The sequence below is a fragment of the Poeciliopsis prolifica genome, unplaced genomic scaffold, assembly GCF_027474105.1.
Source record: "Poeciliopsis prolifica strain line A6 unplaced genomic scaffold, Auburn_PproV2 SCAFFOLD006, whole genome shotgun sequence".
Lineage (NCBI taxonomy): Eukaryota > Metazoa > Chordata > Actinopteri > Cyprinodontiformes > Poeciliidae > Poeciliopsis > Poeciliopsis prolifica.
In genome coordinates, this window is record NW_026562381.1 from 3,374,857 (window position 1) to 3,385,595 (window position 10,739).

The 10,739-nt window shown below is 37.2% G+C and overlaps 1 protein-coding gene across 1 annotated transcript; it reads right to left on the reverse strand.

Moving 5' to 3' along the window:
• Nucleotides 1–621: 621 nt before the first annotated feature.
• On the reverse strand, nt 622–9,121 carry LOC129360783 (P2Y purinoceptor 4-like). The gene is made up of 2 exons (XM_055031186.1): nt 8,926–9,121; nt 622–4,338 (listed from the first exon to the last, which is right to left on the reverse strand). Exon 2 carries the CDS (start codon nt 4,312–4,314, stop codon nt 3,235–3,237), a length of 1,080 nt encoding a protein of 359 aa, XP_054887161.1. The 5' UTR covers nt 4,315–4,338; nt 8,926–9,121; the 3' UTR covers nt 622–3,234.
• Nucleotides 9,122–10,739: the final 1,618 nt, after the last annotated feature.

Below are 10,739 nucleotides of genomic sequence, written 5' to 3' on the forward strand. Positions count from 1 at the left end.
TAAGCAGAAAGGACTGTGAGGGCTGTTCTCTTTGATTTTTCCATTGCATTAACACAATTCAGCCCAATTTGCTTTGTCAGAAACTCCAACAGACACAGGTGGAGGCCATAACAATCGTCGGAATCAATGACTACCTGACAAACAGACCAGATGGTGAGACTGAAGAATCATACAGTCAGCAGCCCAGGAGCACCACAGGGGACTGTACTCTCACCATTTCTTTTGATTTTCATGTCAAAACAAAGTCCTGTCATCTGCAAGAAAAACTCAAATGACTCTGCAGTTGGCAGGTGAGTCGGAAACGGCCAAGAAGCTGAGCTCAGAGAGTTGGTGGATGGCATGTGGAAACAATCATCTCATTTTGAATGTGAATAAAACAAGGTGATTATTATACAAAGAAACAGGGTCAGATGAAATTTTATTTCCCCTGGTGGTGGAGGAATGTAAATACCTCGATGTTCTGTTTTAAGCGTAATCTCTTCTAACATCCTTATCTAGACTTAGCTTCAGCCTTCCCAGCTTTTTTTGGACTAAGCATTAATAAATGACATGAAAGTGAGAAGGAAAAAGAACATTAATTGTCTTGCATCATAAATTTTGTTATGAAAAAGGTCTGTGCTTTTTATTTAGATTTCTTCTTTAAAACGTTTCAGGTTTAAAGTTATACAAATGTGTTAACTCTGTCTGCATAGTTTCTGGCTGATTAAAAGTCAAACATGCACCGTCATGCTTGGTCGTACACAATCAGCTCTCATATTCCAAACAAAATTTGTGTTGTGTCTACTTCTATTGAATTGTTTCAGTTTCACTTTCTCCTAAAAAGTCACTTTGCAGACCTGACATAGACACAACATTTTGATTTTAGCTGCATTTTCTTTCGGTTTCAGATTTATTCAGTTTTTGACCATCCAACCATCAGATTGTAAAGCTTTACAAGTTATATCAAACTGTAATTACCACATAACTGTTCATATCATAGAAATACAGTGGGGCAGACAGCTTTATACATGCAAATGGAGTTATTTGTAGCAGTGAGTTTCCAAAGTCATGAAATCTGCTTTAGTGAAACTATCCCAGAGTTAAAAGACCTTGAAATTCCTTTCATCATTCCCAGAGGTAAAGAGAAGGAAGGAAAGCCAACTCTCCCCCATGCCGAGGTGTGGGCGATTTCTGAAAGCCAGAGTTTTTCAGGGTTGACTCTTAACCCTGAAAGTAAAGGGGGGGGGGGGAAGTCGGTTGTGAATGTAGGACAAAAACAGCTGTGTTAGAATCCGGCACAGGACTTGTTGCAGCTGTTGTTTCAGAGCAACATGCAAACTCTGCATATAGACTGGGGAAGATTGTGTCACTGGCATGTCATCTGCTAGACAACACCCAGATATCATTCCTGATTTTACTAGCATGTTTAAATGACATATACCATAAGAAAAGTTTGCAGTAGAACTCTATTTAATGAACATTTTTGAATCAGTCAGACATCATTTTCTTAAAAGTTACCCTGGACATTATTGTAAATATTGTTAATTTGACTGTGCACTGATAGCACCAAACCTATTTACATACTCTAAAAGCAGAAATTAGTCTTTTAATCTCAAATAGCAGTCAGTCTTCAATCAGAGGCCTTTTTAAGATTTGTTGCAACACTGACCACGACTGGAAATTCTTCCAATCCAAAGCATCAACATCCAGGACAACTCGTTAAAGATACTTGGTTGATATCAGTTGCAACCACTTTTAAATTCACTTTGGTACAGATAAAATATTTGTGAATTGAATTGGAATATTGACAGAAATGAACACTCTTACATTAAACATTTATTATTCACAAAACGTTTAGAAATAAACATTTAACAACAGAGCATTCAATTCAACGTGTAAAATATATGTATGTTTTTATATAGCATCTAAGTACATGTTAGTAATTCAAATTTTAGTTTATTGCATCCTACTGTATATGTAATCGACGATGATGTGTGGATTGCATTTCTAGCTTCACTTCTCATGACATAAAAATGCATTAATTAAAAAAAATATATTTAAGCATCAACCATTGATTCAACAGTGCAAGGTAATACTGAATGATTATTAATCTTTCTTTTACTTCTACACATTGAGAAGATTATATTTCATAGTATATTTTTTTAACCTCTGTTCTGAACGGATAAAGTGGGACATGACTGTTTCGTCTCCCTCAAATATTTTCACCAATCATTTTAGTCCTGGTGCTTTTAGTTTGATAAACGAGTTTTCCATCCCGAAGAGCCACTATCCTTCAATTATTAGATGTATTTCTTCTCTCGTACATCTAAATGAAATTACTGAATTCCTTCATAAGCCTTTACTTATTTAGCTTTACATTCAAAAACAGAAATAGGTAAACCCTACCTATTGTCAAATTCCAGAATAAATATAATATTTATTATATATTTATATTTTTACCACGACCTACTGGTTATACGCTGTGCTCCAACTGTCCACTCCTTTAATACAGTTGAGCTCAAAATTATTTGGATTTTAAAATAATTTTGATTATTTAAGTTTGATTCTGATATGGAATTAGACAGACATTACTCAACAGGACAATGGTGGGTATGAATAATTTTGAGCCTAACTGCATTTCGTGCATTACATCGAGCCCTGACGGTTTTCTTTCTCTCACTAAACAAAAGCAGATGAATTTGTAAGCTGCCATTAACTCGTTTTCCTGGAAAGTACTGTGCATAGCATTACCTTGACAACCAGTGGTGTATACAGTGCAACACTCGAAGGAACAATGTTACCAATGAACTACACTTTCAGAGTTTCACCACTGATTTCGCCAACTGGAGAAAGATGTGAGCGGGATTTGAACACCAGATCTTGAGTTCAAGCCAAGTTTCAAGTCTTTAGTGCCAGTCTTAGTAAAGTCAGGAATCTATTTGTTGTGTAACCAAAGTGTTCCTCAAATCTGTGTCTCTATATCTCAATACTGCTGTGGTGGCAAATCGTACACAGAAAAAAGGAACCATGTATTTGATAAAAATGACCCTTAAACTTGAGTTTGTGCATAGATGTATTGCTACAGTAAGAACTGAGAAAGACTTTGAACATGTTAAAAATATTTTCACATGAATCAGTAAATAAAAACATACTTAAAGAAAGTAAAATCTATGACAAAATAGTTATTGTACAATCTTTCAGGAGAAGTAGACAATTAGAAATACATTACACATAGCTATTACTTTGTATTCTTCACTATCTCTCAGCCTCTCCACTGGCTTTAGGAGCCGAGGCCTTACACACCAGACCCAAACTGCTGTTCGGTATACTTTGATTGTATTTCAGGTTTCTTCCTCCTTTAAGAATGAAAATCAGTTTGGAGCGGTAGTGATCTCCAGCCAGGAAGTACAGGATCGGATCGATGCAGCTGTTGATGCTTGCCAGCGGCCTGGTGATTTTGTAGGTGAAGTTCACGATGTTGAGGAACTCACAGTTGAGATTCAACACACGGGACGTGTAGTAGAGAGTCCGTGTGATGTGAAATGGGACGAAGCTGACAGCAAACACCACCAACACCACGATGATGAGCTTGATGGACTTCTGCCGCGACCTGGAGGTCTGCTGGCTGGAAGATAATCCTCGTCTGGGCTGACACAGGGTCCGCGCCATTAGACAGTAACACACCAAAATGACTATAAAGGGGACGCCAAACAGCAGCACCATGACGACAGAACTATAGTCAACGTACTTTTCGAAAGCTTCCTGATTGGTTGTGTCATGGCACAGCGTGTCATTGTCCCTCCTGGAGGTGGTGACGAATATGAGGTTGGGCACCAGGCACACCGTCACGACACACCACACCGAGCCACACACCAGGTGAGCATGACGGGACTTTACCTTAGTCAGCACTTTGATGGGGTGGCAGATGCCAAGATACCGATGCACACTGATGCAGGTGAGGAAGAGGATGCTGCAGTAGAGATTGGCGTAAAAGAGGAAGCGGACTATTTTGCAGGCAGCCACTCCGAAGGGCCAGTCGCTGCGGTTGGCGTAGTAGTAGATGAGAGTGGGCAGCGAAAGGACATACAAAAAGTCAGACAGGGCAAGGTGGAACATGTACACGGTACTCGGGTTCCACGGACGCATCTTTATGAACATCCACAATGCCATGGCGTTGAGAACGAACCCAACAACAAAAACCAGGCCATAGGATACAGGAAGCAGGATGTATTTAAACTCCTCATTAAAACGGCAGCTGGCATTAAAGACTGATGTGAAAACCTCTGACTGGTTGTGTGAACTAGAGTTCCTGATGTCCAGCTCCATGTTAGGCATGTTAAACACAGTAGCTGACAAAACCTAAAAAGAGAAGAAAACATAGAGATATCAGGGTTTTCGTTGCAAGAACATGTTACAACAAACATCCATCGTCTACAGCTGCTTTTCTATGCAGAGTCAATGGGTTGTCTGTGCTGAGCTTCAGCTGTCATTGGGTCAAAGGAGTGGGACACTCTGGGCAGGGCAACACAAAGACATACAGAGTGAATGCACACGAACATGCACAAATCTAAAGGCAGCTTAGAGTACTCATTTATAACCATATTTTTAGACTGTGGCCCAGGAAGTCAGAGTACCAGACAGAAACCCCGCATGCATGTGGAGAACATGCAAAAACTTACGATGCTTTAAAACTTTATAATCTGTCATGATCTCCACTTATGTTAAGGAATGAGAATTAAAAAACCTAAATCACTAATCTTTCCACATCTAGAACCAAAATCCTAGATAGCAACAGACAAGAAGTTATTGCTGCTCATGCTTGTTCTGAAAATAGATGCAGCACAAACAAATGAATTTCCTTATATCTTTAAACATGTCTTAATGTGATCAGCCGAAAAGTCAAATTACGTCCAGTAATGGAAAAAGCTATCCACTACAGAAGCCAAGAGGTTTGCCTGCATATACTTATTTCCAATGATTTTCTTGAGATGAAGAGTAAATTTCCTGATGGTTTCTTGAGAAAACTAATTAACCTCAAGAAAAAGTTTGTCTTCTCAAGATTACAGGAAATCTAATTTTGTTTGATTCCATTCTTCAAATGCCAGTTTTGTCTATATTAACTTGTTTTCTCGAAATACCATGGGGAAGGCTATATGCGAAAACTCTCAGCTCTCGTAATCCGTAGAAACCTGGGCTTTTAATAAACAGGAAACACTTCTTAAGCCCAATGACTGGCTTAGCCACTTTTTATCAGGAGTCAGCAGGAACTGCCAACAACTATTTTATAATTCTAAGAATTACTGGCTTGAATTCAGTTTTACGAGTAGCTTTTCCTACATGAACTACATTTTTGAGGTCAGACAAAAGCACTTCAATCTGATTTGACTGCAGTTTGCAAGGGCACTCTAAAACCTGTGTTTTGTTTTCATTTTGTGTAGTTTTGACATTGACTCGCTGATGTGCTTTGGACCAGGATTGCCTTTTAGAAAATAGACTTAATTAGTCTATCAATCACAGCAAGTCATCCAGGACCTGTAGCAACAAAACAGCCCCAGATATGCTTACCTGTAGATGTAATGTTCTTTTTCTGAGACAATATGCCAGTTTTGCACCAGAGGTAGGGGAAAACCTACCAGCAAAAAAGTTTCGACTTTGTCTTGTCAATCCACAGAATATTTTCTTTCAACTCTTGAGGACCACACAGATACTTTTTGGCAAATGTGAGACAGGCCATTGTGTTCTTTTTGAGCAACAGCAGATTTCCCCTTTGAACTTTCCCATGAGTGCCAGAGAAAAAATAAATATAAAAAATATTTTTTTTCTAAAACGACAGTAATATGATACCATTAAAGGCCTTAAAACTTTGTGAGTTTCTCATCTGCAAACAGTCACAGATTCATAACATGGAAATTTCATTTGGTATTGATCCTATAGGTTAAATACTAGAATATTTCATCTCAACTACTTTTCATATCTTTCTCTGATCAGTTACAACAAAATACTTTCTGACCTTGATTGCAAAATACATTCTGAGAGTTTGATATAGTTTAAACATTGAGCTAATTTTAAATGTAACAAACTGCATAAAAACACCAATCTTTTTTTCTGTTACATCAGACTTAGCTACTATAGTGTTTCTTAGCAAAATGCAAAAATTTGTGAATGTGTTTGTGAATGAGTGAATGACTGAATGTAGCGAGAAGCGTTTTGGGTCCTCTGGACTTAATGAAACATTATGCAAACACAATTACCATTTCCAAATTCAAAAACGTGATGAAAAAATCCGTTTCTATTTATTCTGGCTTTTATCAATTCTAGATAACTTTGGTAATCCAAAATTATCTAAAAGAGAAAATGTTTCTCTTTTATAATATCAGACAGTAATAAAAAATGCTTACATCTCTAGTGCCTCTTTAACTAGCTTCTTTGAATTTAATTAATAAAGAAAATTGCAGTCATCCTAACATCGAACCTTGTTATACACCCATCTTGCAGTTTTGAAAGCTTAATGTTTTGCAACATCCAAAGGGTCTTAGTGCAATACATTTCACACATCAACAATCATTTACCATAACACCTATAAGACATCCACTCGATGTTGTCACAGAACAGGTTAACTTAAACTGAGCTATCGTAAGGTGTGGTTTTGAGTTGTTCGCTAAAATTAATCAGAGCTTTCCTAAAAATAAAGTCATTGCAAAACATTTGTCTCTCATTTATGCAATTTGTTTGTGGTTTTCATACTGACGAACCCCAGATGTTTGCTTTCTAGTTATCTCCATTAAACAAGGCTGTCCTCTCTGACCTGCAGATCAAGGAATCACCAAATGATTTTTAAAATTTGTGAAAATGAGTAGAGAAAAGTTTACTTTGGTTCTTTTTAAAGTTAATTTATCTCAAAAGTCTAAGGTTTGTGTCTCAAATTACCACAAAGTAATGTTTCACTCAGAGAGTGATTCAGATTGGAAGGGGAAAACAACATTCACACTTTTCTCTTGATCAGTTTCTCTTTATCTGTATCAAAAGAAAGAATATATACTTACAACTATTGTAAAAATATAACTCATGCCAAAGGCTTTATATCGTATGGATGATACTCTTCTTCAGAAAAGTTAAAAAAACAGGTTGCTCTTGTTTTTCTTTTTGCTTCTGGTGGCAGTTTGTCATTGTTGTGTTGTTCACCTCACACCTCAATTCCTCAAGCGTAAGACCAACCTCTTCCTGGAAGTTTCATAAAAAAAACAACTTTTCTTAAAGATCTGACATTTCCCTTTCTCATCAATCATAAATCCAGAACTACGCACCAAAATGATCTACATGTTTTACTTAGACGTGTAAGACACAGTAAAATGGACACATTGAAGCTCATCCCAGCACACAGTAATAAATTACATGATAATAAAGGTTCATTTTCTGTAAGGCGCTGTTTTGTAAACAAAATTAAATCCTACAACATAATCCACATTTCAGTCTGAATTTATCAATTTAATGGGCAAATCCCACTTTCAGATTTTTTTTTTTTTTAAGAAATTGCTGTTGCCAAAGAAAACATACTTTACTTTATCACTTTAATTAATCTACAACTTTCTGTTATAGATTACCTTCCATCTGCCTTCTTCAAAACAGAAAAAGAAGAAAATCCTTGCAAACTAATGCAAATGGCTGCAAAAAAGCTGCTCGTTTTGCTGATCTACAGTCAGTAAAAACAACTGGAGGGTTGCACAAAATTTTTTCTCACCACTCACTGTTAGGGAAAGGTTGAGGAAGGAAACAAACAAAAACATCATTATTGTAGGAGAGATTATGCTCTGGCTGAACTACGATTTTATTTGTGTTTTTCTTTGCAGAGGTGCTATTAAATGTTGCAGGCGCCTTGAACATGTGTTCAATGTTCCACCATTTCACTACTGAGCACCACATTCCAGAGTTTTTATGCCACCGCACTACACATTCTTGTAACATATTCTAAGCAGAACACCATCAAAACTACCAGTTTTAACGCTTTATGAGACTAGTTCTAGAAGCAACTAGTTCTAGGACTAGTTCATAATGTGATGGAGGAATTACTTTTTATGAACAATAACTCTTTCTGGTTTTCTGTAACAATGTTTGCTGCTACTTCTTCACTTCTGGACTGTTGTTATTGTGCCAATACAGTGTTGTTGTTTTCTTCACAACTAGGAGTAAGTGTTAGCATCTCAAAAGCTCATATGATACCTGAATTATGACCTCAAAACCCAGAGGAGTACAACAGGAGGCTGGTTTTCTATTCAACCCTAAAGTAAGACTTAAGGAGGGATGGCAAAAGCAAATGATGCAGATTAGCAATGCTTGCTAACAAAAGATGGTGTCATCCATGACACATTATTGTCAAATATTGTCCTTCTGTGTCCTGGATATTGAGCTGTTTGCATGTCATTAGAGAGTCATATGGCAACAGTGTCTTCAGTCAGAAGCTTCTTCAGATTTGTTGTAAGACTGACTGCTACTGGAGATCTTTTTTCACCTCCCTCCACAACTACTCTGTGTAGATACTTGGATTATAAGACTTATGAAAACATTTAAAGTTTTTTTTTAATTAAACATTATTACATTACTTTAAGTTCTGCAAGTTGATCTCAGTATAAAAGAAGTACAAATAATTGTCAGATCCTTTCATTAAATAATGTTTGTAAACAAATATGGACTACATATTTGGCTCTTTTTTTTTTCAAACTGACTTTCTCTGTATTTCACTAACTTGTTCCGCTCTGTTGATGGATCACACATGGGAGACGGAGAGAAATAAAGAAAAAAGACCGACATTGTTCGCTTTCATTGTCCTCTATTACAGTTTTTATAGATTGCTCATAGTTTTGTCCGGATTAAGCATCTGGTTTTCCGGATTTTGCGCGGTTCAGTCAAGCCTTTGAAAACAAAGTTCAGTGAATTACCGCCTGGACTCACCTAAACAAAACTCCTAACAGCGCTGCTGTCAGGAAGCGCTGATCCTCGAAAGTTGTTTATTTCCCTTCTTCACTTGTTTCTGATGCCTGGAGCGAAAACAGCGCGTCGTTGGTGCCTCTCCGTTGGTGTCCAGAAGCGACTGTTTGGCTTCACGCTCGTTGCAATTTGTGGTAGGAAGCTGGTGGGTTGGAGTCCATGGCAGCGCAGCCAGAAACGTCAGTCAACACAGAGAGGAGTAAAGAATGGGGGAGGAAGTGGAAGCTGGGGAGTGAACAAAGCATGCGGCCAAAAACAGAGAAAGAAAAGAAACTGGCCCGAAGATGTCATCTTTCTTTTTAGAGCTTAAATAATCCCGTTTATGAATGCAAAACATATGCTATGTCAATTAGAGTAAGGGAGAAAATGGAGTTATGGTTGAAGTGAAACATCATGAGTTAAAGCTGTATATCTGTAGAGCAGTGGTGCCCAAAGGTTGGGGTCAGGACCCCAAAGTGGGTCGTCGAATTCTGGCCATGCGGTCATAAAAAAGTTCTCCAGTTATGACTGCAAATGACGACCAAGCATGCCCTCCATGCAATTTAAGATGAGGCTCAACATTCATTTACCAGGAACCTTTAGATGGAGTGGAGGGAGGATGATAAATATGCAGAATTTTGTGAGTTTTAAATGCTCAGCACAACCATAATCTCCATATGTATTATGGCCAAGGACTTCAATAGTTTCATCAAATCACAGGGCATGTCCCCAAAACATAAAGGGCCACGCATTTATAAACACATTTATAAACCAGAATCTGACTTTTTAAAGTTACTTGGAGAATAGTCACACGCTCTTATACCATCTTCATCTTCAAGAGAATCTATAAACTCTGTTTCCAAGTCTAATTATTATGGACACCCATGTCTAACAATGATGAAAATAAGTGTATTAAGTGTATCTACCTCATAATTATGTCTATTTCTATTCTCCACAAAAGCCGTTTCTTTTGACATAGGATTTTGCCAAAATTTGCTGGATTTCAGGGCTTGTAAATCCACTTCTGAAATATTGCAACATCCATTTCTTTCTATGAATTTGTCTCATTCACTTATGTAGAATGCCAGAGAATCAATTCAAGCCAACTCATTGAAGATATTACCTCATAATTGTGAGACACAAGTTTGTTTGTTTTTACATCACAGTCACCAAATGGGCTTTCAAACGTTACAAACACTGCCAAGTCGTTAATAAATATTTTCTTTCAAAACAGGATAAACTTTCTTTTTTTTTAGTGCCACTCTGAAGAACAGCAACCGACTGATTTTAAAATGGCAGATAAAAGTTATGGTGTAAGTTTGCAAGGATACTGCCAACACAAAGGTGCGATAAGTTCAATAAACTCTTTTCCTCAAATAAGTTCTGCCAAATTCAGAAGTAATCAGATTACTTTAACAGTTAGAGTGAAAAGCATTTCACCTCACTTCAAAATATGTCGTATTTGTTCTGACTGGATAATTGAACCGGTTTTTCATGGTTGTGTTAAAATGTCAGTTAGAGCCTTGTTTGCCCCCCTCAGCAAGTTATGACCTGTCTAGATTTGTCCTGGTTTTAAAACTCATTAGTTGTGTGACAATCAAAAAACAAATTATAGTTTGTTTGTTTTTCTGCAGCCTTATTGGGAAGGAGATCTACTGAGTGAAGTAGCGTTTTGACCAGTTTTACATATTTCTGCATCAGTTTGGGAAAAGCACATTTTAATTTGAATATCTAACAGAAAACACATTTTATTTCTCTTTTTTTTTAGTTAGGATGATACAACAATCTTGCATTCCCAG